General features: G+C 42.0%; 3 protein-coding genes across 5 annotated transcripts in view; 2 read left to right on the forward strand and 1 right to left on the reverse strand.

Annotated features, from left to right (window-relative positions):
* The window catches only part of ggh (gamma-glutamyl hydrolase (conjugase, folylpolygammaglutamyl hydrolase)), an 8,321-nt gene extending 5,199 nt beyond the window's left edge, over window positions 1-3,122 (forward strand). Inside the window, exons 5-9 of one of the 2 annotated variants that reach the window (XM_056434366.1) lie at window positions 1-78; window positions 430-536; window positions 1,864-1,954; window positions 2,654-2,788; window positions 2,864-3,122. The exon at window positions 1-78 is cut by the window's left edge and continues 61 nt beyond it. In XM_056434366.1, the coding sequence (XP_056290341.1) occupies window positions 1-78; window positions 430-536; window positions 1,864-1,954; window positions 2,654-2,788; window positions 2,864-2,988 (536 nt within the window). In that variant the 3' untranslated portion in view covers window positions 2,989-3,122. The remainder of the gene's footprint in view (window positions 79-429; window positions 537-1,863; window positions 1,955-2,653; window positions 2,789-2,863) is intronic. The other variant, XM_056434367.1, reaches the window with a different exon arrangement.
* Window positions 3,123-3,224: 102 nt separating this feature from the next.
* LOC130206409 (gamma-glutamyl hydrolase-like) lies at window positions 3,225-10,385 on the forward strand. 2 transcript variants are annotated; one of them, XM_056434364.1, is made up of 14 exons: window positions 3,225-4,281; window positions 4,796-4,894; window positions 4,978-5,099; window positions 5,597-5,685; window positions 5,796-6,026; window positions 6,642-6,668; window positions 6,825-6,933; window positions 7,013-7,063; window positions 7,789-7,873; window positions 7,949-8,087; window positions 8,622-8,728; window positions 8,888-8,978; window positions 9,062-9,196; window positions 9,602-10,385. In XM_056434364.1, the coding sequence occupies exons 1-14, from the start codon at window positions 4,267-4,269 to the stop codon at window positions 9,718-9,720; spliced, it is 1,419 nt and encodes a 472-aa protein (XP_056290339.1). In that variant the 5' UTR covers window positions 3,225-4,266; the 3' UTR covers window positions 9,721-10,385. The 2 variants fall into 2 exon arrangements, with proteins under 2 accessions (XP_056290339.1, XP_056290340.1); XM_056434365.1 differs by lacking the exon at window positions 6,642-6,668.
* A 934-nt stretch (window positions 10,386-11,319) lies between these two features.
* Window positions 11,320-26,082, reverse strand: part of LOC130206621 (dipeptidyl aminopeptidase-like protein 6) — an 89,142-nt gene continuing 74,379 nt past the window's right edge. The window contains exons 9-26 of the mRNA XM_056434672.1: window positions 25,693-25,847; window positions 24,666-24,763; window positions 23,873-23,996; window positions 23,744-23,782; window positions 23,196-23,303; window positions 22,986-23,077; window positions 21,043-21,090; window positions 20,820-20,938; window positions 20,254-20,325; window positions 19,046-19,153; window positions 18,715-18,784; window positions 17,605-17,799; window positions 16,485-16,539; window positions 15,447-15,546; window positions 15,023-15,081; window positions 14,863-14,935; window positions 14,248-14,321; window positions 11,320-12,652 (exon numbers count right to left, since the gene is read on the reverse strand). Coding sequence (XP_056290647.1) covers window positions 12,503-12,652; window positions 14,248-14,321; window positions 14,863-14,935; window positions 15,023-15,081; window positions 15,447-15,546; window positions 16,485-16,539; window positions 17,605-17,799; window positions 18,715-18,784; window positions 19,046-19,153; window positions 20,254-20,325; window positions 20,820-20,938; window positions 21,043-21,090; window positions 22,986-23,077; window positions 23,196-23,303; window positions 23,744-23,782; window positions 23,873-23,996; window positions 24,666-24,763; window positions 25,693-25,847 — 1,739 coding nt within the window. The 3' untranslated portion in view covers window positions 11,320-12,502. The remainder of the gene's footprint in view (window positions 12,653-14,247; window positions 14,322-14,862; window positions 14,936-15,022; window positions 15,082-15,446; window positions 15,547-16,484; window positions 16,540-17,604; window positions 17,800-18,714; window positions 18,785-19,045; window positions 19,154-20,253; window positions 20,326-20,819; window positions 20,939-21,042; window positions 21,091-22,985; window positions 23,078-23,195; window positions 23,304-23,743; window positions 23,783-23,872; window positions 23,997-24,665; window positions 24,764-25,692; window positions 25,848-26,082) is intronic.

The raw sequence follows: 26,082 nt of genomic DNA on the forward strand, positions 1-26,082 counted from the left end.
TCTACCTGACGAGTGAGAAGACGAGGCTGTCGCTGACCAACACCAGCGGCGTCACGTTGCCCATGCGCTTCACCAAGGGTACGGATTACTCATACTCAGGCTGTTATACTCAATTTAGCTTCAGCTCTTATCTTTTTTCTTTGTTTTTGCAATTAATTTATTCGACACAACTTTGACATGATCCACACATCGCGGTTTAGATTAGCGAATGAGCTGAATGGGTTAAAACGCCACGTTTGTAGTTATTAGCAGTAAAATATACACGTCGGCTACTTGTCTATTACTTGTACCAGCACAGAGTTATCCTACTTTATGGGATGACAGTGAACCATCTTTGTGTCAAACTCCTTTTTTAAACATGTTCTGAGAATGTAATTTTGATGACAAACTAAATGTGTTAATAATAATAATGTTCTGACCCGTTTGCAGAAGCCAAAGGCAGCAGAATGTTCCGAGGCTTCCCGACGCGGCTCCTGAAAGACATGGCCTCCGAGTCGGTGACCCAACACTCTCACAAGTGGGGTTTGAAAGTGTCGGTACGTCGGCCTCTGCACTCACGATGGGAAAACATGACCCACACCACGAATAATAGTGATGATAATGATGATGATGATGATAACGAGAACATTTCTAGAAGAATGGTGTGGCCGCTACCGAGAAGTGTTTATATACATGTATAACGTTACCGGGGGTGAGATGTGTTAATGAGGTCAGTTTGCTGCTGCCTGCCTGCGTCGGGGGGGCAGCAGCCTTTCCTTCCATGCCTCCTTTCCTGGCTTCCGTTCCTTTCCTTCCTTGCCTGGATTCCTTCCTACCATTCCTTCCTTTTCTACATTCCTTTCCTTCCTTTCCTTCTTTCATTCCGCCCTTGGCTAGCTTCCGTTCCTTTGCTTCCTTGCCTGGCTTCCTTCCTACCATTCCTTCCTTTCCTCCTTTCCTTCCTTGCCTCCTTTCCTTCCTTTCCTACAATCCTTGTTGCCTTTCCTACCGTCCTTGCCTCCCTTTCTTTCCTTTCCTGCCATCTTTGCCTGCTTTCTATCCTTCCTTGCCTGCTTTCCTTCCTTTCCGACCTTCCTTGTCTCCTTTTCTTCCACCCATTCCTAACTTCCTTCCCTCCTTTCCTTTCTTGCCTCTTTTTTTTCCTTGCCTAGCTTTCTTCCTTCCCTTCCTTGCCTACTTTCCTTCCTTTCCTACAATCCTTGCTACCTTTCCTACCATCCTTGCCTCCTTTTGTTCCTTCCTTGCCTCCTTTCTTTCCTTTCCTGCCATCTTTGCCTGCTTTCTTTCCTTCCATGCCTCCTTTCCTACCTTCCTTGTCTCCTTTTCTTCCGCCCATTCCTAACTTCCTTGCCTCCTTTCCTTCCTTGACTAGCTTCCTTCCTTGCCTCCTTGCCTCCTTTCCTTCCTTGCCTCCTTTCCTTCCTTGCCTAGCTTTCTTCCTTGCCTCCTTTCCTTCCTTGACTAGCTTCCTTCCTTGCCTCCTTTCCTTCCTTGCCTAGCTTCCTTCCTTGCCTCCTTTTCTTCCTTGCCTAGCTTTCTTCCTTCCCTTCCTTCCTCTGTGTGTATCAGTGGACACAGAGACACACCCACATTTCTCCATCCCTCCTTCACAGCGATGACCCCAGTACGTATTATAAATGAGAATGTGTGTGTCTTTGGTTCTGTCAAACTGCACACGGCCACACACACAGCCGGCATGTGTATCACTGGTTGCCACGGTGACACCGTTATCGCTGTGGTGAAATATGAGCCTTTCCTCCCGTGAACACGTCGTCGAGCACGAAGAGCAGTGGAAGACGACACGGTTGTGCACATGTGTAGTTTGGTGCATTGTCGCTGACCTACATCTTGTTTTTCTTTCAGAATCATAAAAACAACAAGGCGCTGAAGAAGTTCTTCAAAGTCCTCTCCACGAATACGGATGGACGGATAACGTTCGTGTCCACGGTGGAAGGTAGGCTCGACGCAGCGGCCCTCGTGGAAAACCCTGGTTATCTCCAGGCCTGGAAAAGGTTTTGGGAAAAGTCCTGGAAACTTGTTATGTGCGTTCACGCCGAGTTTTAAATGATAAATATGCTTTTAAAAGAATGAGGCTCAAAATATAAGCCGACCTACGCTCTTTCATACTTGCAGTTTATTCTTTAAATCAAACTATTGTCTCTCGGGTTATATACTGTGTGCTTTGGAATCCTCATTGTTAGTTTATATACGACATTTTCATCACTTTTTAATGTATTTCACAAAATTGGTAATGGAAATGTAGTTTAAAGTCCTGGAAATCCATCGGAACCTGTTTAACCCTCCTGTTACCTTTCGGGTCAATTTGACCCCATTCAATGTTGAACGTCGGTGTTCTTTGGGGTCAATTTGACCCCAGGCTGTTTTTCACTGTGTCAAACATATAAGAAATATCAACTTTTTTATATATTTAAAGGGCTATTTAGGTAGTCAACAAACAAACATAAAGTACCTCTCACTTAAACTTGGGAAACAATATTAATTCTAATAATTTTCTGGAGGTTTTAATTGCTGGGGTCAAATTGACCCCAAGGGTAAAATATGTTAGTAAATGTAAAGGTAACAGGAGGGTTAAAGTGAAAAAACTTTCACTTTTTTGTTGTGAATGAATACTTTCCCCTTCGCCTCCCGGCAGCGTACCGCTTCCCGTTTTACGGGACGCAGTGGCATCCGGAGAAAAACGCCTTTGAATGGCGGAGCCGTCCCATCCCACACTCTCCGTTGGCGATCAAGTCCGCCTTCTACATCGCCGACTTCTTCGTCAACGAAGGTACACCAGCGTGATTCGTGCCCCCCCCACCCCCTCGCGGTCGTGATCTGTAAATCCCGTTTTCTCTCCTTGCAGCCAGGAAGAGCTTCCACAGCTTCAGATCCGAGAAGGAGGAGCGGAAGGCGCTGATCTACAACTACAACCCCGTCCTCGGCACCGCCGCGAGTCCCTTTGAGCAGCTTTATATATTCCGATTTTAATCTATCGTCGTGATGCGAACACGGGGTTTGCAAACGGAGATGCAGTTGGAGTCCATTTTGTTCCAAGAGAAAAACACGACCAATGCAGTACGGCCTCCGTCTGTTGATTCTGCCCCCAAACAAGTTGGAGAAGGGCAACAGGAAATATATTTATACGTGCAACATGAATCTTGACGCAGGGGAGTCACACATATTGTTATTGTGGATAACGTGACTGGTTTTACAGCTGAGGAATGCCGCCACGAATTCTGCATGCAGACATGTTTATGTTTACGGTGTTCATTTGGATCTATGCACAACATTAACTAGAACGGGCACTCGGTAGAGCGCATACCTTCGCATATCACAAGATTGGGCATTGAATTATGAACATTTTGGCATTAGTTGCATGCCAATTGGATAAAAATTGACCGCGCTATGGTAAAAAGAAGATTTTGACCTTTTCACGACCTTGACCTTTGACCCGATCGATCAAAAAATCTAATCAAATGGTCCCCGGATAATAACCAATCATCCCACCAAATTTCATGCAATTCAATGAGATTTTGACCTTTTTCACGACCTTGACCTTTGACCTGATCGATCCCAAAATCGAATCAAATGGTCCCCGGATAATAACCAATCATCCCACCAAATTTCATGCAATTCGGTTTAATACTTTTTGACTTATGCGAATAACACGCATACAAATACACGGCGATCAAAACATTACCTTCCGCATTTTCAATGCGAAGGTAATTATGTTTATGTATCTCTCAATCGCAATCCCACATGGGAATGTTCTTTACATTCAAGATGTCAACGTGTCCTCGTGGAGCTGAGCGATTGGGGATTGTGCTGCAAACTTCATCTCAACGTGCACCCGAAACAAATTAAAAAATAAAAGCGTAACACCTCAAGAACTCGTCGCTTTATTTGAGACATTTCCTTTTCGGATGCGTGGCTCCTCTGGGTTTATTCAACACGGTTCCCCATCGATCTGAACATTGTTTCCACTGATTTGAGCCAACGTGACGCAGCACTGTCAATACGGCTGTTATCTAACTTATATGTGAAGGAGCGAGGGACAAACCATTCCTCAAAGGTTAAAGGTTTTGTAAACGAATCTTGAAACATGTTTCCCTTCCAAAGGGCATGTCAAAAAAAGAATCTCTTCCGAAACCCCCAAAACAGTGATCCATTAAGTTAGGAGCACCGGATTGTAGAGCAACATAGAAGTCCCTTTTTTTGTGGATATTTCTCTTCCCATCAGAACAACTTTGTTGTAGCCACTTGGACATGAAGGCCTTCCAGGTACTGTACGCACCTTTCTGTTATTTATAACTTTAATTTTTAATTTTTAATCTGTTTTTTGTCTTGTTTCTGGAAGCAATGGAACAAGTGTTTGTATGTTTTTTTAACCACGAGTTACTTTTTAGCTGCAGCGATTGGACCTGTGTCCTCTATTGTATTGTATTTTATATATTGTTGTTGTGTTTTATGGACCCATGAGTCTGGAATAAAAAAAAAAATATATATATATATGTGTATATATATATAAATATTTATACATGCATATATATGTATATATTTATATGTATTTATATCTATAAATACATATATATAAAAAATGGATGTATAATATATATAATACATCCATATTTTTATAAATATATATTTATATATAAATACATATATTTATATATATATATGTGTATATATATAATCTACTGTAACGGAGTATTCTGGGACATGTTCTCTCCAATACTGTTACACTACTGTCACTGTTGTTTTGGGGTTTCCCTCATGAACTATTCTTCCATGGAAGCTGCTGCTCACCGTGCTCACGGCGGCCGCTCACGGTCAGTCCTTCCACCGCGGACGATGCGCCCAGCCGCCGGTTCAAGAGGACTTCGATGTCAAGAAGGTAAAAAAACAACCAAAAAACACCTCATCTCGCGTGGATAGTATCTTTGTGATTACCCCACACGTATCTCTCTCTCCTTCCAGTATATGGGCACCTGGTATGAAATAGAGAAGCTCCCGGCTGCGTTTGAAGCGGGGCGATGCAACCAGGCCGCGTACAGCCTGCGGCCCGACGGGACGGTCAGAGTGCTCAACGCGGAGCTGCTGTAAGCCGCTTAAAACACTCATGTTTACCAGCATGTATTGTATTTTTTTTATTTTGTATGAAGGCAAATCATTGTCAAAATCCCGACAGCCGCGCGCGTAATTTACATTGACAAGCGCTTTTACATCACTCCGCGAGAAAAAATAGTCCCTGGTGAACCTGCGCGCTCTGGAGTAGTTTTTTTCCCTTTTTGACAGTAAGTGGGCGGTACCATCATATCCACATCTAATTGGTTACACGCCTCGTCTTTGTGTGATTGGCTGGATATCACACCATGATGGCGTGTAGTAAACCCAAAGATATATATTGTAATGACTTAGTTATAACTGTAAAGCAAAGGATATGATACACCATGTTACACCAATAACTTACGAAATAAATTAACTGATTTTTTTTAATTTATTGATTTGGGTTTCTTGTGCCAAAAAGTGAAATCCTCAGTCATTTTCATTCGTCCTCCTTACTTCCCTCTCTTCCTTCTCTCCCCTCTCTGCTCAGGTCTAACGGGAAGAGAAACACAATTGAGGGTGTTGCCAGGGTAAAAAATTCATCTCAACCGGCTATTCTAGATGTCAGCTTCTTTAAAGGTACACACACTGTTTCTTTCATGAAATTTAGCGTATGAATTTTTAATAATATTTTAAAACTATTTTAATACCCAAACAAAATACATTACGTGGATCTATTCTGTGCCCAGGTGTCCCCGATGACCCCTACTGGGTGCTCTCCACAGACTACCAGTCGTACGCTTTGGTGTACTCGTGTACCGACTACTTCCTTTTCCACGTGGACTTCGCCTGGATCCTGTCGCGCACTCGGGCGCTGACCGAGGACGCCGTGAGCCGGTTACACGACACGCTGTCCTCGGCCGGCGTGAAGGTGAGCCGGCTCACGGCCAGCAACCAGACCGGATGTGACCCGACCGGAGGTATGTGCTGCTGAACACCTGGACGGCAATGTGGCATCGATACAATGTGACATCGATACAATGTGGCATTGCATCAATGTCACATAGATACAATGTGACATTGATGCAATGTGACATAGATGCAATGTGACATCGATACAATGTGACATTGATGCAATGTGACATAGATACAATGTGACATCGATACAATGTGACATTGATGCAATGTGACATTGATGCAATGTGACATAGATGCAATGTGACATCGATACAATGTGACCTCGATACAATTTGACATTGATACAATGTGACATCGATGCAATGTGACATAGATGCAATGTGACATCGATACAATGTGACATCGATACAATTTGACATTGATACAATGTGACATCGATGCAATGTGACATTGATGCAATGTGACATCGATGCAATGTGACATCGATACAATGTAACATTGTATCAATGTGACATTGATGTAATGTGACATCGATACAATGTGACATAGATGCAATGTGACATCGATGCAATGTGACATCGATGCAATGTGACATCGATACAATGTGACATCGATGCAATGTGACATCGATAAAATGTGACATTGATACAATGTGTGTGTGTGTGTTTATCCATCAGCCAGGAGGAACGACAGACCCATCATTGGTACGTTTATGACCAGCTTGTTGACATTTGGCTTCATTTTCTGCCGACTTAACAGGTTTTTATTGTGGTTTTAGTTTTTTAAAGTGACGGCGTGCTGACAAAGTGATTCAACTCGTGTGTGTGTGTGTGTGTGTGTGTGGTCTTCCTCTCAAAAAGGAGTACTGGCTCAAGAAGTGAGCTTCCCAAAAGCCAATCAGATCTCGTACATCGCCGCCTCTTACGTGAAGTCTCTGGAGTCGGCGGGGGCGAGGGTCGTGCCGGTCATGTGAGTTCACCGCCATTCCTCCTCGTATACACATCGGAGCCCTTATGCGACCTTTGACCTCTCTTTTCTACGTCTCCAGGATTAACCAGACACCGGAGGAGTACAAGAAACTGTTCAACTCCATTAACGGGTAAATGTGCTATAACATATATATATATATATATATATAACATCTAGGTTTGGATTTTTTTTCTAAATTAAAAATAAAATACATTTACGTTTTGTTTCGCTAACGCCTTCACGTCGCCGATGTTTCAGAAAAGTAAATAATTAACTTTATGTTCAGGGGTACAGAATAAATGTGTTTTAACATTAATGTAATTAAAATTTGTAATGCCATTATTCTAAAGCAAGTTTGCTAAAAGAAAGTGATTTTTCTGTGTTCTGCCCGTGACATCATGACTTTTACCCCGACCATGTGACATGATTCGTAAATATTCATGATCATGGCCGACGAATAAGTGAGTTTAAGGTTAAAATAACAGGTTAGATGTAATAATTAGTCATATTTAATAACACTGGTACGCTGGTTCAAGGCAACGTGATTCTTGTACACCAGCTGTATTGGGCATCACTTGCAAAACACATTTTATAATAATAATAATAATAATAATATTAATACATTTTATTTGTTGAGGGCAAAGTACAAGGTACTCAAGACACTTTACAATCGAAGCAACAACAATGTAAACTATTTATAATGACGGCACATTAACCTTAAAACGAGTCCACAGGCCTCTGAATATTCTCTATTTTGTCCGACCCCAATACGTATAAAACATTTACATTTTTTTAAAGAGATGCATAACATTTATGTGGTTATCGAGTCGTGACTCGGCTCCTGCGTGTCGACAGGGTCCTTTTCCCGGGAGGAGGCGCCAACATCACGTCATCGGGTTATCAGAGAGCGGCGAAGGTCTTCTATGATCTCGCTATCGAGGTAAGAAAACGTGTCAAATGTGATCAACTGCAGGTCTCAGGGTTATTTATTATTTATTGTCTGTGATTGTTTCAGGCAAACGAGAGAGGCGACTACTTCCCCGTGTGGGGGACCTGCCTCGGGTACGAGCAGCTGACGGTTCTGACCAGTGGAAAGGACTTGCTGTCGCTCACCAACACCAGCGGGGTGCCGTTACCGCTCAACTTCCTCCACGGTACGGACACGTTGTTAGGGACACGTCTCGTTGTTACGGGCACTTCTCTCAGGGTTTTTCTTAAAATAAGTCATAGTATAATATTAAAAATATTTTATACATTTATATAAATATATATATTATATAAATGTATATATATATAATATATACTGTATATTATATATATAATATATATATATATTTATTTAATATATATTTATTTAATATATATTATACATACATATATATATATTATATATTTATACAATATAAATAAATATATATTATATAGATATATATGTATTATATACATTTATATATTATATAAATATATATTTATATTATATAAATAAATATATATTATATAAATATATATGTTTTATATAAATTTATATATTATAAAAATATGTTTACATTATATATATATATAGATTATATTTATATATACATATATATTTAATTATTAGACATATAATTATTTATGTTGTAGTAATATAGTATTTTAATACTGGTATAGTAGTATAGTATTTTAATACTGTTGTGGCCCATTTCCAGAAGCCAAAGACAGCAGGATATTTAAAGGCTTCCCGGCTGAACTCCTTCAGGACCTGGCGTCGGAGCCGCTGACGGCCAACGCTCACAAGTGGAGCATAGCGGTGTCGGTACGTCGGCTACCATCCAGAGATCACACCATGACAGAGGACACACGTATTATTGACAAACATAGTTTGTTTTACTCCTTTTGGGCACCACCAAGTCGCTTCTTTCTAAGAGCAGAGAAAGCAGAGAGAGAGGAAATATTGTTGTTTGATTTCTTTCAGACTCACAACTCGAACAAGGAGCTGAACAACTTCTACAAAGTAATCTCCACCAACACGGACGGAGCCACCGAGTTTGTGTCCACGGTGGAAGGTGAGGCGCCGCGCCCCGTCGTCCACCTCTATGTCACTTTTTCACTTGTTTTCATCGCCGCTCTCCCCTCCCCCTCTCGGCAGCGTACGATTACCCGATTTATGGGGTGCAGTGGCATCCGGAGAAGAACCCGTTTGAATGGAGGAGGCATTACATTCCACACTCTCCATCGGCCATCCAGGCCTCCTTCTACACGGCCGACTTCTTCGTCAACGAAGGTATGAACATGTGGTGTTGTTACCGTCGCATTGAAAATGCGGAAGGTAATGTTTTGATCGCCATTTATTTATTTATTTATTTGTATGCGTGTTACTCGCATAACTCAAAAATTATTAAACCGAATCACATGAAATTTAGTGGGATGATTGGTTATTATCCAGGGACCATTTGATTAGATTTTGGGATCGATCGGGTCAAAGGTCAAGGTCATGAAAAGGTCAACATCTTTTTACCATAGCGCGGTCAATTTCTATCCAATTGGCATGCAACTAATGCCAACATGTTCATAATTCAATGCCCAATCTTGTGATATACGAAGGTATGTGCTCTACCGAGTGCCCGTTCTAGTTGTTGTTGTTGTTGTTTCATGACGATCTGTACGTCTTGGTTCTCTCTCCTTCCAGCCAAGAAGAGCTCCCACAGGTTTGAATCTCTGGAGGAGGAGGCCAAGGCGCTGATCTACAACTACAGCCCCGTCCACACCGAGTCCACTGGGGTGTTTGAGCAGATCTATTTCTTCTGATGTTTGTTTGCACAATAGCTTTCATTCATTTTCAACAGCAAAAAAAAAAATCTTCTTTTTTTGTGCCTTTTTATCCTTATTTCAACAATTTAATCTGTAACCTTCAGTTGGTTCAGTGTGTGTGGACGCTGAGTTCACACTCGAGTAGAACGAATAGTACAGAGCGCTTACTGGGATGTTTTAGCAATGAATACTTAAGTTCACGGTGTGTGTGTGTGTGTGTGCCAGCCAATAAAAAAAAAAAGAAGAAATGTATTACGTTGACATCAATAAGATAGCAGAAAACAACTATTTGATAAGTAAATCTAGTGGACCCCCGAGTCGAGGAGGAAGTCGCCTCCCTCTTGTTTCGTGCTGTTGGAGAAATGTTTTTAACCCTTGTGTTGCCTTCGGGTCATTTTGACCCGATTCAATATTTAAGATTAGTCGGTACGTTTTTGCTGAGATTGATTTTAATGTAATTTACTTCTTTAACACCGTTGTTCTATTGGCAGAATAAGCAAGTTCAAGGTTAAGAAAAGTGTTGCTGGAGGAGAACGGACTGTTAGGCGGTCCAGAGCCTGGGAAGAAATGTAATCCCAAAGGTTTTGGAAAAGTCCTGGAAATGTTATATTCATATGTTCATTACCGCAGTTTGATTAAAAGAACAAGCATTTATAAAACTATTTATCGTTTCTCATTCGTTGGTATATACTCACGTATACACGGAGATTTCCCAAAACGTTTGGTCCTGGAAATTTTGTTTAAAGTCACCGAGAGCCCTGGGGTTACATCATCGTAACCTTTTCAACTTCTACAAGAAATGAAAAGTCAAATAAAAGTATCTTCCAAAATGCTTTATGCACAAATAACACTCGACACGTATCGTTTACTTTGTTCCCCCTCTATTTAGAATATAAATGATATTTTGAAGAACATTTACACATCAAAGCTGGACGAGACCGGGGCTCTCAACCACAAGTACTACTGGAGATATGTAAGTTATGCAATCCAGTACGGAACATTCAAGATGTCAAAACGTTTCCGCATGGAGCCGAGTTGATCGGGGACAGTGCTGCGAACAACCGCTGAGCGTGCACTTTAACACAAATGGTCATTTAAATAATAATAAAATAAAAAGACACGTGTGCCTCGAGAATTCATCATTTCCTTTGCCATGTTTAAAAATGTTTCCCTCTTATATACAAATGGATAATAACGCACAATCCTTATAATTCTTCAACCTTGAGTCGTGTATGAATTCATATTTGCTGATTTGAAGTGAACCTTCACCTTCGTGAACCAACCAGGCCGCCCTCGAAAAATAGATTTTTTATCTCGATGCGTTTCACCTGGTTACATAAAGGTTTTTAATAATAAATAAAACTCTGCTTTTTCTTTACTTGACTTTTCTCAAACGTGACGCAATGCAGATTCTGTACATTCTAGCTCAGTGTTGCGTCACCAACGGGGCATATTTATATATTTCCACGATTATTTGTTCGGTGTGGAACTTCAAACTCCCTTCAGCTTCCCGATCGAGTGTCAGCTGTGGAAAGTACCGGTGACATTTTTGGGAAATATGCTTATTGAGCATTAAAAAAACTTGAAGCTGGGGGGAGAGGGGGGGGGTGAACGACTATAGAGAATCCATAAAGTCGAGGTCCAGGTCATAGCCGCCCATAAAACTACAACCTGTAGTGGGTTTCACACTTTTGTTTTTTTAAATGTGTTATTACAATGTAATAGTGCTTTTCCCCCCTTTAATTCCGGTCTTTATGCTAAGCTAAGATAGCTTCGTAGTTATTGGGAACCACATTTCATCTCCTACCTCTCGACAAGAAGCTACACCAAGTGCATTTCCCCAAAAATCTAACAATTTCTCCAAAATCGGCCTTGTGTGAGGTGTTTTCTGACAGTTTAAGGCACAGGGACGAAAACAACGTGATGCTTGTTTGCTCGTCGAGACCAAACGTTCGGGAAAACCGGAGCGTCACAATAAAATGCATAAATACGATTCATCAGGAAAACAAAACGGAGCATTTTTTCTTCTTCCAAACATTTTTTTTTTGTGCAAGTCAGCGAATTCTGTCAGCATCACCGAGACACAAAAATAGAGGCTACGAGATGAACAACAGGGGGGGGGGGTCGAAAACATGAATACCAAAAGAAAATAATATATCCAGCATTGCCGAGTGAGAGCTTGTGTGCTAGCTTTTCCTTTTCTTTACATACTTGTAGGTACAATAGACACAACCACAATCCAACATGGAGGTTCTTCACAACTTTTTTAAAAATCGTAACATTTCCTGTGTCGTCGTCGCCAGTGTGAGCCAAAGTGTTCGTCACCGGGCGTCTGATTCCCCCCCGCCGCCGATGGGCGTGCCCCTGGAGTCACGTGTGCCGGAAGGCGTTCCTTCTCCTCGCAGCGTGTAAAGTTTGAGTGAAAGCCGGATGCTTTGTTGTCTCTGCTGCTTCTCGAAGGTCACCGGTCTGTCTGCTGGCTCTCCGGGAGGGTTGTTTTTTTTAGGATTTGAACTCTGGGTTTGAAGATGGACGTGAGGGGCGGATCCGTCGTACTGCTGGAAAGGCAGTCTGGGGGTTCGGGCATGCGGACGCAGGGAGGGGCGGAGTCCAAATGCGGAAAAAAATCGGAGCAGGAACGGACGAGAGTCTGCACATGTTCTGCACAACTGTATGTCAGCGTTGTGCTTTTTGGGCGTAGGGGGTCGAGGACGGAGGTCAGGAGGTCAGGCGGGCGATCGTACGGGCGGGGAAGGGTTTAGGGCCCACGGGGCGAGAGCTAACCCTCGTCTTCGCTCTCCTCCTCCAGAGCCTCCTCAAACAGCGGCTCCGGTAGCCTGAAGCACTCCTCGAAGAAGTTCACCAGGGACTGGCTCAGGTGCTGCCGTGTGGCCTCGCTGTGGAGGAAGTGGCCTTCGTCCGGGTAGATCTGGAGACAGAGGACAGGGACTGAGACACGCTGGTGGACACATCAGTGGAAACAACATCTAAAATGTCAGAAAAACTCAAAGTATAATATTTTAAAAAGTGTCATTGCATATTATATATATATATTATATATATATATAGATATATAATATATATATACATAATATATATTTATATATTATGTATATATATTATATATAATATATATAATATGTTATATATATATATTATATATAGTATATATTATATATATTTATATATAATATATCTATATAATATAAATATATATGTGTATATATCATATATATGTATTTATATTATGTAAATGTATATATAATGAAGTTCTTTATTTTCTGTAATGCAAAAAAAAAAAAAAAAATGCATTCTTTTCTGGTTCATTTAAAAATCAAACTGCAATATTGCAACTTTATTCTGATTTATTGCTGATTATGGCTTACAGCTTAAAAACTCAATCACTTGAATTGTCTATTAAACAAAACACATAGGATTTTAGAGTTTCTTAAGCTGTGTAATCATCAATATTAAAAAAAAAATAAAAGCTTGCAAATATTCATTTGATTTGATATGAAATGAATGCATTGTTTTTTTTTTTTTTTTTTATATTTAAAACAGAAAACTATCACAATTTTCAATATAATTTTCTTGTATACATATATAATGTATATACAGTATATATAATCTAAATATATATTTATATTATATATATATATAATATTAATATAAATTATAAATATATATAATCAAAATATATATATATATGTTATATATATGTATATATATATATATATATATATATATATATATATATATATGTATATCACATGCTGGTGCCACTCTTCTTAGACCATTACAGTTATTATATAAGCGACCACACAAAACTCTTGATATACTAAAAAAATATATCTTTCTCAGTTGGGATAACATGATTAAATATGTGCATGTCTGTCTTATGTACAAAATGATACATGGCTTGACCTCTTGACCTCTCCTCCTGTCAAACAGTTTGTCAGCACACCAACTGGATATCGGGGGGGTGGATAATCGGTCACGGGTGGCACCACAATCAGCCGATATTGGCTCTAATTAGTTTAATTGGTCGCTTCTATAAAGCTCGGGCAGAGGAAGCATCGATTCCTAATTCAAATTAATGATGCCGCTCTGTAATTCGCTCTCAGAGATTATTTTATCGCTACCTTTTTAAGGGTTGACTAATTGATTTAACGCCACACGGCACTCACAGTAACTTTGTGGACTGAGGTGTTCTGACCGAGTGGACCTGAGGCTGAACGAAGCCCAGAGGAAGCAGGGTCACGCTCAGTAACTCATCCTCCAGCTACTCATAACCTCCGATGAACATCCAGCCGCAGCACAGTGCATCCTAATTGGATTAGTCCTGGTGTTAATGCGGGAGGCCCAAGACGACCTCATAATCCCATTATGTGGAAGCAAGGCATTGTGGGGGATAATCCTCTGGATCCCACCGGGCCCACGGAGCTCCCAGAGGCTCGGAGACCAACTGAACCAGGCAGGAAAAAGGGATGTGGTTACATAACGAGTTAGAGCACGTCCACGTACCTGTAAGGTGTAGTTGGCCTTCTCGTTGATGAGCTGGGCGATGAACTTGGCTGTGTGTTGGAAATGGACCTTTTCTGGGGAAGCATAAGGATACACACGGCAACAAATATAAAAATCTTCTTTTTTTTTTGCTTCATGTAAAACAAAATACACGACCATTCAAAAGTGTCCTTTTAGTTCAAAGAAAATCACTGTTTTTATTAATGAAGATAACATTAAATGAATCATAAATCCTCTCTCTACATGGTTAAAGTGGTAAATGACTATTCTCTGGTGTTTAATGAAGTCTCTACAGAGGTGTGTAGAGGCCCATCTCCAGTGTTCTAATGGTACAATGTGTTATCGCCTTAGAAGACTAGCGGAGGGGTAGAAAACCCCCGAATACTCTTTTTATGTAAGCGCAGCTGAAAACAGTTATATTGCTGAGAGAAGCTATAAAACTGGCCTTCCTTTGAGCGACAAGAAGAACAACATTAATATTTACAATAAAAATCATTATTTCTAATGTCTTGACTATATTTTATATTCATTTTCAATTTATTTGATAAATAAAAGTGAGTTTTCATGGGAAAAAAAAGAATTGTCTGGGTAGTGCCCTCGTGGGGTTCGTCCTACCGTCGGCTGTTGGATGAATAATAAGAAACTTCTTATCCACGAACTGAGACGCTCTGTGGGCGAGATTTGCCATCTGAGGAAACAAACAACAACAAATCAGATTAAATAAGAGGCTCGAAGATCACGATTTAGAAACGTAACAATTGCAATCGAGTCCTACCGTGTACGCCCTCGGGTCAGGTTTAGGCAGTCCGAGGTATCGTTCTGAAAACGCAGATGCTACGGGGGTGGGGGGGAGAAGATGGCTTCAATTAGAGATCTAAATGAAACTTCATTTCCACGACACGTTTCCAGGTTCTTCTTCATATTCATATTTAAACAAGTTCTCCCGTCTCCGTCTTCTTTATTCTGGAAGCATGTTTTTTTTCAGCACGTCTTCATTTGAAATTCCAAACTTAATACGCTGTCGCTCAAGCTGTATCTGCAGCGACTAGGCCCCGCCCCTTTCACCCCACAGAGTACATACATGTGTACAACACTCGTTGAAGTCCCGCATACCGAGGGTGCGACACGATGCATTTTGTTTCTGACTCTACACACACAGATGTTTAAAAAAAGAAAATTGGAAAAAGCAAGCGGCTTACCGTATAGTTCGAAGTCGGTGATGGGCGAGAGGACGGCGCCGCACTTCAAGGGGGAATCCTCGCCGCTGACCAGCAGGGAGGTCACGTAGCCTCCGTACACCTGAGGGACGGGCAGCGGGCGCGTTAACGCCACGGCTGGAAGCTACTTCGCTCTACGCTAAAGTACCACATTCAGGGTATTTGGACTTTGATTTTGCAACGTTGTACTTATATTTGTGCCTAAAATGACGGGTTTCAGCAAATATTATAAAGAAATAATAATAATTTACATAGCGCTTTTTAAAATACTCGACTTTCCATGTTACATTCATACACAGTGGAGGCAGCTACGGGGAGCAGGTCAGGGTTAAATGCCTTGCTCAAGGACACATCGACTAGGGCGGGGATTGAACCGCCAACCCCCTGATTAGAAGACGGACCTGCTGACCGCTGACCCACAGTCACCCTAAAATATACATACAATACAAGATGAAAACTGTTTATTTAAGCTCATGAGAAGTTGACTCTTTAAGGTTCTCATGGACCGTGATGCCTCGTAAACTTGACCGGACTCTGTCCCCACGTTGCTTAAATATTTTTCAGAAACACATTTGTGTTCCGCGAAGCTATGAAACCAGAAAAATAAACTTTACTGCAACTGTTAATCCCAAAAATTAAAATATAAGCTAATAAAACACCGACGTGGGACATGGTTCTGCACATGTGCTGTTTCTTTAAAACTCACTCATAACACTCACATACTTGTACTTAAGTGAGTGAATGCAGACATTATACTTTACTTTTCACAGAGTGGCGTTAGTACTTTTATACTTTAGTAAATGATCTGAATACTTATTCCACTTCCTGTGATAACTGGTTATCACAGGAAGTGGATTTACAAATAAACAACAAGTAAATTCAGAAAACAGTAGAATTTTGGAGACGTTGTAACCCGTTAGGCTCCCGAGGAACATCGAGGTCCAACCCGAGCGTCACAACGACATGGGTGGTGCCTTCACATGCGTGGTGCCTTCAGGTACACTCAGAGAATATTCTCACCTTCCCAAAAGCTCCAACTCGGGTTTTGTCGACGTACGGCTCCTTCAACATAAATCTGAAAGAGATGCAAATTAGAACATTTATTATTTGACCTGTATATATATATATATATATATACATACATATATACATTATGTATATATATTATATAATTGGAAAATGTATTATTTGACCTGTATACATATATATACATATATATCTATATATGTATATATATATACATATATACATTATATAAATATACATACATATATATACAGGACTGTCTCAGAAAATTAGAATATTGTGATAAAGTTCTTTATTTTCTGTAATGCAATTAAAAAAAAAAAAAAATGCATTTCTTCTCATTTTACAAATCAACTGAAATATTGCATTTTTTATTCTTTTAATATTGCTGATTATGGCTTACAGCTTAAAAAACTCTAAATCCTCTCATATGTTTCCAGGTGTTTGAGTTAATTAGATTTATCAATTAGTTTGTTTTAATACCTACTACTATATTTTTTTTCTATTTATTATATTTAGAGAGGATAGGATTTTTTGAGTTTTCTTAAATAATCAGCAATAAAAAATAAAAAAAAAAAAAAAAAAATTTCAATAATATTTCAGATGATTTGTAATGAATCCAGAATGCATTTTGTTTTTTTTTTTTAATTTTAATAAAAAATATGAATCTTATCACAATATTGTACATATAAATACATATTTATATAAATATATATATATACATATATATATGTATATAATATATACATACTTATATGTACATACTGTATATATATATATATATCTACAAATATATACAGTACATGTATAAATATATATATATATATACAGTATATACATATATATATAAACACTGTATATACACTGTCACCATAGCAACTATGTTTCCAAGAGACCTATATTATTATTCCTCTGCTAAAACGTCTAAATGCGTAAAAAATAAAAGATAAACAGTCAAACATATAATTTATAGTTTATTATAAATACTTTCCAAAAGGAAATTCATTCTGATGGAGGGACTCCAACTGGGGAATCCGCGCGGCATCATGTAACCACGGATACCGTTTGGCGAGCAGTGGCGGGTCACACAGGTGTGCCCCCCCGATGACCCTACCTGAGCGCCTCCCTCTGGTCCAGCTCCTCGTACAGGCCCAGCCTCCTCTGGACCCGGTGCAGCAGGGTGGTGCCCTGGAAGCCGCCGCCCCGCCCGTCACACAGCACCACCACGGCCCCGAAGCTGCTCACCAGCACCGTGGCCCAGTCCGCCCGGAACCGCTCCGCCACCGTCTGGCCACCGGGGGTCCCGTCGCTGCACACACACACACACACACACATGCGCACACACGCGTGACGTCACGATGAGTACGCGTAGAAGTGATGAGTGTGTGTCTGTGGATACGGCGCCCGTCTGGAATGTGCTCTTTTAATATTTGATAGTTCTGAGTGTGTGTGTGTGTGTGTGTGTGTGTGTATGTATGTGTGCCGTTGACTGTGTGGAGCTCATGGTCATCCAGCCGGAGTTCACATATTCAAATTAAAATGACAGATTATGGGAAACCACTTCTACCTCAGATGTTCTACACACACACACACACACACACACACACACACACAAACCGGTACACACACACACGTACACACATACCGGTAAACACACACACACATATACATATACACACACATACATACACACATGCACAAACATACATACACACACATATACACATACATGGTACACACACACATACACACACACATACACATACACACACACATTCACACACATACACATATACACATACACACATACACACACATATATACACATATACACACATATATACACATACACATACACACACACATACACATATACACACACACACATTCACACACATACACATATACACATACACACACACATACATATACACACACATACATATATACACACATACATATACACACATACACATATACACATATACACTTACACATACATACACACATATATATACACACACACACATACACACACACATACCGATACACACATACATACACACACACACACATGTACACACACACAGGTACACGTACACATACTGGTACACACACTTACACATACACACACACACACACGTACACACACATACTGGTACACACACTTACACATACACACACACACACACGTACACACACATACTGGTACACACACACTCACACGAGCAGCAGCAGTGGGTAGTGGTGCCCGTCTATGAAGCCGGCGGGTTTCAGGATCTTCAGAGACAAAGCTGGAACGCAAACACACAAACAGGTTTCACCACACACACAGTGACACGTTACACACACACGACTACACACAACCAGCCCCCTCTGGTTGAGCCACTCTAACACATGTGTGTTAAACTTAGAGGCATTAACGACAACGTATAACCGACAAAACTGAACTTATTGTTTCATTCTTTTGGTGGGTTCCCCGACAACAATGGCCAGATACGGTAAACGGTCCCGGCCCTGAAAGGTCGCGACCCCCGCGGTGTGTGTGTACGTACTGTAGTCCTCCTTGTGGATCTCCTTGTACTCCACGATGGGCATCTGCATGGCGTCCAGCGTCAGCCGCAGCTTCTCGTTGCCCTCCAGCTTGTGCACCTCTGCGATGCCTGAGGGGGACGGCACATGAACAACCAATGAGAGACTCGTCCGCGCAGCAACGTGGGCGGAGCTTCAAGTCCAAGACCACGCGGTACTGAAAACTAACAAAACGAGTCACGTCACGACATGATGTACTTATTCACACCCAAAGCACAAACCTACACTGAACCTACGGGATACAACCCCCCCCCCCCTTGCACGCGCACACACACAAACACAAACACACAGGCACATACACACATACGGACAAAGACACACACACACACAGATGCAGACACACACAGACACACAAACACACACAAAGATGCAGACACACACACATACACACACTCAGACACAGACACACACACAAGCACACACATACACACACACACAAAGATGCAGACACACACACATACACACACTCAGACACAGACACACACACAAGCACACACACACATACACACACACAAAGATGCAGACACACACATACACACACTCAGACACAGACACACACACAAGCACACACATACACACACACAAAGATGCAGACACACACATACACACACTCAGACAGACACACATAGACACACACAGACACACACACAGACACACATACACACACACACAAACATACACACACTCAGACACACAAGCACACACACACATAATCAAATCCCAGCACACACACACACAAACACACACAGACACACACACACAAGCACACACACAAAATCAAATCCCAGCACACAGACACACACACAAACACACACACACACACACACACACACACACACACACACACACACTCAGACACAAACACACACACACACAAACATACACACACTCAGACACAGACACACATACACACACACACACACACACACACAATCAAATCCCAGCGTTGTGATATCAGGTCGTAATTTGATGAGGACTTCCTGTCGTGGGGAGCGATGCGATGACAGCTCGACATGCTGGACCAACGGCAGGTGTTCATCCCGACAACGGAAACACTCCCCCCCCCCTTTCCCCCCGTCAAGGTTGTCTTCAAGGTCGTCTTCAAGGTCGCTTTTCAACACGATCCGCAGCCTAGCGAATGCAATCCATAAGAGTGGGCGTGAACACTCACTCTCCCTGTCCTGCGTCTCGCTCTCGCCGTCTCTCTGCGTCTTGTAGACGGCCACGAACGGGACGCCCCGCCCTGGGGGAGGAGATGAGGAGTCAGAGACACATCGGAGACACGTTGGGGGGAAAAAGTACAACGCAAAAATCGGGGTGTTCATCGACGACAGAAATGAGTCCGAGTGTCACAAAATGACTTCCAACAAGTGTAAAAATGACTGTTAAAATTTATAATGACTTTTCGAAATGAAAAATGACTGTCAAAATAAAAAATGACTTTAAATGATTATTACAATTTAAAATGACTGTCAAAATGAAAAAAATATTGTCGAAAAAAAAAAAAAGACTTACAATTATTATTAAAATTTTAAATGACTGTTAAAATGAAAAAATGACTGTCAATGTGGTCGGATAATATCATTTTCTCCCTTGACGGAGCCAAACCGGACGAGTGGAAACCTTCTTTCTCCGTAACCTCATTGTTCAAACCGAGGTACGTTGGTCCGAGCATAGAGAGGGAGCCCAGAGGGACGGGTGGAGGTGGAGGGACGGGCGGAGTTCTGCGTTAGCTACCTTGGCAGTGCAGCAGGAAGTAGCTCATGTCGAGGTTGAAGGAGCCGCTGATGTAGTCGCAGCCGTCGTACAGCGCGCACGACAGACAGCGGCGGTTGAACGAGCCGAAGGTGTCGGCGCTGCGGCGGCGGAGAAGAAGAAAGATGCCGTTTAGAAAAAGAAAAAAATTTCCCAGATTTTTTGGGGTTTTCCAAAAACAACAATGGAGAACCGCCGCGGTTACCTGTACAGGTGTCTTCGCTTCGGGCCGTCCTCGGTGCTCAGGAAGTATCTACGAAAATAGAGGGAGAGAAGAAAAAAAGTTTAGCTTTAAAAAACAACAACAAAAGTAACGAAGCGACGTCCCAAACACTCACTGGAAGAGTCGCTTTATTAATGAATGATAGAGGGGGGGAAGGGGGGATTTATTTATTTTTTGGAAGAGAAATAGGCCACCCCCCCCACCCCCCCTTTTCGTATACTTTTTTCAAGTCATATTCAAACACTGGGTTTGTGCACGCGCGAAAAGGCCGAGGTGTGTGTGTGTGTGTGTGTGTGTGTGTGTGTGTGGGTGTGTGTGTGTAATCATCCAGCAGGGCTTGTTTTTTTATACGCCGATCTCCATCTGATGTGGTTTACGGCGTGGAACCGTACGAGCTGGTGGAAGAACACGCCGCTCGCCGCCCGCGACAGACGATAACTTTAGTTGCTTTTTCTGCAAATGCAGCATCGGTGGTATAATTTTTTTTTAAAAAATGCTTCTTGACAATAAAATAAAATACATTTAAAAAAAAGGGCCATTTGCCTGTCGGACAGCAACAATCTGTTCGCGGCATCGAAGCATTTAAAGGCGCAGAGACGCTGCCACGGACGCTCTGTCCGTGGGTTTTTGTTTTTATGACCTTTTGGCTCAAGGGCATTTTAATCATCATCTTGTTGGATTGTTCCGCCCGATCCAGATGTTTCCTCATGTGGCCCCTCGTGTTCATTCAAGCTGAAGTTATAGACTGGAAACACATAACTTTTTGGTTTTCTAAACCCCGTGTTCCTACGTTAATGACTACAGATCATGACACAATGTTGCTCTTCCTGTGAGATTATAAAACACCGTTATACAAAACTAAAATATTTAAATATGTGTAATAACCCGACACTACCTCACTCCACTTATCATGTGCAATATGTGATTTATTGTTAATATCTGTGATTTAAAACTGTATCAAAAACTGTACGTACGAGCACCTTTCTATTTTCTTGTTCATCCCTTCTGCATCGTGTTTTTTCTTTTATATTTCGGATTTTTTCTCTGTTTCTATCGTGTTATTACTAAACTGTTGACTGAGAGATTATGATACACTGTTGTCTTCGCTGTTAGATTATGAGACATTGTTAGATTATGATACATTGTCGGCCTTCACTGTTAGATTATGATACACTGTTGCTCTTTACTGTTAGATTATGATACACTGTTGCTCTTTACTGTTAGATTATGATACACTGTTGCTCTTCGCTGTTAGTTTATGATACACTGTTGCTCTTCACTGTTAGATTATGATACACTGTTGCTCTTCACTGTTAGTTTATGATACACTGTTGCTCTTTACTGTTAGATTATGATACACTGTTGCTCTTCGCTGTTAGATTATGATACAATGTTGCTCTTCACTGTTAGATTATGATACACTGTTGTCTTCACTGTTAGATTGTGATACACTGTTGCCCTTCACTGTTAGATTATGAGACACTGTTGTCTTCACTGTTAGATTATGAGACACCGTTATAATACACTGTTGTCTTCGCTGTTAGATTATGAGACACCGTTGCTCGTCGGTGTTAGATTATGATACACTGTTGTCTTCGCTGTTAGATTATGATACACTGTTGTCTTCGCTGTTATATTATGATACACTGTTGAGACACTGTTGCTCTTCGCTGTTAGATTATGAGACACTGTCGTCTTCACTGTTAGATTATGAGACACTGTTGCCCTTCACTGTTAGATTATGAGACACTGTTGCCCTTCACTGTTAGATTATGAGACACTGTTGCCCTTCACTGTTAGATTATGAGACACTGTTGCCCATCACTGTTAGATTGTGAGACACTGTTGCTCGTGGCTGTGAGCGCGTGCGGCCGTGTTGGCCGTGTTTTGCCGGGCCGCTGCCGGCGCTCTCCGTGGCCGCTCACATCAGCTGGCTGTCCTCGTTGTGGGCCAGGACCTCGGTGACGTCCCAGTCCCCGGAGGTGATGGACTGCAGCGTGTCCGTGCTGGTGTTGGGCTGTGGAGACAGAAGAGAGAGAGTCATAAGGAGTGTCACACGGTGACAGACCAGGGCAATGAAGGTGGATAATAATAGAGCGAGTGTCCGGGTGACTTGGATGTAACTCGTCTCTTACCTGGGAGATGGACATGGAGATGTGGAAGAACTTGCCCCGGCCTCCTTGTGGAATGGCGCGGGTGAAGAACAGCTTCAGCCCGTCTTTGGAGAACAGAGGCTTCTCGTTCTGAAGATCGTACAACAAATATGTTACCGGACAAAAGCACCAAAGGACAAGGTCGATAAATATAATAGTTGTACAAAAAAGTGGTAGACTACATGTGAATATGTGATATATGACTAGATATGACCCTGGATGTTGATAATATGGATGGAAGACAATTACAATTACGATGATGTACTGACATGTTGCGTTTAAATAGGCAAATGAGATCGTATCTCATTAAATATCTGCATATATTTCCAGGTGAAACATCGAGAGGGCATTTCAGATATCTCTCTTTAACACTGCAAAGTGTTTTTAGGAGTAAAATGTTGTATAAATCTATCAATGAAGGATGAATTAAGTACCGAGATATCACAACATCGACTAGAGTGTGAAAAGTAACGACTGGACATCTAGATTAATTCAAATTAAGACGAAAAACCATGTTTCAATCTGCTCACCTGTCTGTGAAGCCACCCTTCAGTTTCATCCTCATGTTTCTGTAGAAGCAGGTGGACAGAGTAAAGTAAGTGTAAAACAACACACACAAACACACACATACGCACGCACACGCACACACACACACACACCTTTGTGCAGACCCCCGTCGTGGCCTCACACAGCGTGAGGATGGAGATGTTCTGGGCCCGGTTCAGCCAGTTGATGGCCAGCTTGGTGGTGGTGGCCCATTTCACCATGGTGACGTAGTCCTCACTGGCCAACACGGAGGAACGAGGAAATACGTTAAGAATTACTCCGTTGCTCTGAAAACACGGCACAGTCTGAAAATCATCGTTAAAAACGCTAAAAATGGCGGAAACGCGACAAAAAAGGATTTAATGACAGATTATTTAGATTGTTGTTTTTTTAATCGTAGGGAAACTTTAACGATGTCTTGCGATATGAGAGCCTCAGCGAAGGAGGGATTAGAGACCGGGGGTATGTATTGGAACATGAGGGGGGGGGGGGGGGGGCATTAAACGTGATGGAAACTAAACTCCGGGAACACGTTAAGTGAAGATGCATCGCTGGAGAGATACGATTAAAAAAAATTCGTTACAATCTTGACTGGACACGAAGGAAATTAAAAGACGTGGCATCGAAAAAAAATTAATACATTGAGAAGAGAGAGAGAGAGAGATCACACACGAGAGAGAGAGAGAGAGATCACACACGAGAGAGAGAGAGAGAGAGAGAGATCACACACGAGAGAGAGAGAGAGAGATCACACACGAGAGAGAGAGAGAGATCACACACGAGAGAGAGAGAGAGAGATCACACACAAGAGAGAGAGAGAGAGATCACACACGAGAGAGAACACGTGGATATGAATCTGATGGGCGTCGTCATCTGCATAATGAAGATAATCTCGGATGGCCTCACCCCATGCGGGGGTCGTCGGGTCGCCTCATCTCGATGGTGTGCAGAGGGCCGTTGAGGTTCACCACGTACAGAGTGATGACCGGGTTCTCCTCGCCGGCCTGCGCGGGGAACGCAGGATACACGATTATTTTAACAATCTATTAATCTGTAGATAATTTTTTTTCCGATTTATCGAATAAAAGAAAAACAAAAAATTAATTTGTAATCCTTTATTCAAAAACAAAACTGACGACGCTTTACTCGCGTGAGTTTACCCGCCCGAGTATTTGTGGTTCATTGCCATTGGCGTCTTAGAGGGGGCGGGGCTTATCTCCGTGGAAACAGTTATCATCTCATGAAGAACTAACCACTAGTTCTGCTTCATAATCGTTGAGGACGTCCCACAACCAATCAGATGTCGCCCTCATTTCCAACGAATCATCATATGAGCATTCTTCGCTAGCAGAGGGGGGGGGCTTATTTTATCCGTTATCTCCTCCGAAAACAGTTTATCATCTCCTTCATCCACCATTAGAGAACTAACCGCTAGTTCTGCTTCATACTCGTTGAGGACGTCCCACAACCAATCAGATGTCACCCTCATTTTCAACCAATCACATGAGTCATTATTCGCGCCTAAAAGGGGGCGGGGCTTATCTCCGTGGCTTTACTCCGTGGAAACAGTTATCATCTCCTTCATCCGCCATGAAGAACTAACCTCTAGTTCTGCTTCATACTCGTTGAGGACGTCCCACAACCAATCAGATGTCGCCCTGATTTTCAACGACTCACATGAGCCTCATTAGCTTCATTCGCGCCTCAGAGGGGGCGGGGCTTATCTCTGTGGCGTAACTCCGTGGAAACAGTTATCATTTCACTAGTTCTGCTTCATACTCGTTGAGGACGTCCCACAAACGTCTGAACATCTACCGCCCTCGTGTTTGGGTTCATATCATTAATATATATATATATATATATTTATACATGACATCACCCGTAGGCTCACACAGCTCGGTGACCTTCACCGACTACGATTGAACCGCGTCACCTTGGGGTAGTGGTACTCCTTCCCCGTCGGGTACGGCGTGCCCGTGAACATGGGCAGCTCCATCAGGGGCACCAGGCTGTCGTTGATGGTGGCGTACGCCAGCCGGGCGCCGTCCGGCGACCACCAGTGGGCGACGTGGGACCGGAGGATCTCCTCTGGAGGAGAGAGGAATATGTTTGAAACGCACGTTAATGACGACGATGGGATAACGAGAGGCGTCGAGAACGACTTTGTAAACGTACGGTGATCCTCCGCCGGGAGGATTAATCGTTGCGTCGCATCGCTCTCTTTTCTCTCATTAAATTAAGGCGTGAATGCTGCCGATCGAACCCATTTTATGGCAGTTTTATTTAATTTTGGTGGGAAATAAAACACGCGGCTTAACCCTTG

Source organism: Pseudoliparis swirei, chromosome 16 (genome assembly GCF_029220125.1).
Source record: "Pseudoliparis swirei isolate HS2019 ecotype Mariana Trench chromosome 16, NWPU_hadal_v1, whole genome shotgun sequence".
Lineage (NCBI taxonomy): Eukaryota > Metazoa > Chordata > Actinopteri > Perciformes > Liparidae > Pseudoliparis > Pseudoliparis swirei.

Excerpts from the sequence above, each read along its gene's own strand:
- LOC130206409 (XM_056434364.1), top strand. Across the intron at positions 6,027-6,641 it reads CGGATGTGACCCGACCGGAG|CCAGGAGGAACGACAGACCC; the intron begins GTATGTGCTGCT and ends TTTATCCATCAG. Across the intron at positions 8,979-9,061 it reads GTTTGTGTCCACGGTGGAAG|CGTACGATTACCCGATTTAT; the intron begins GTGAGGCGCCGC and ends CCCTCTCGGCAG.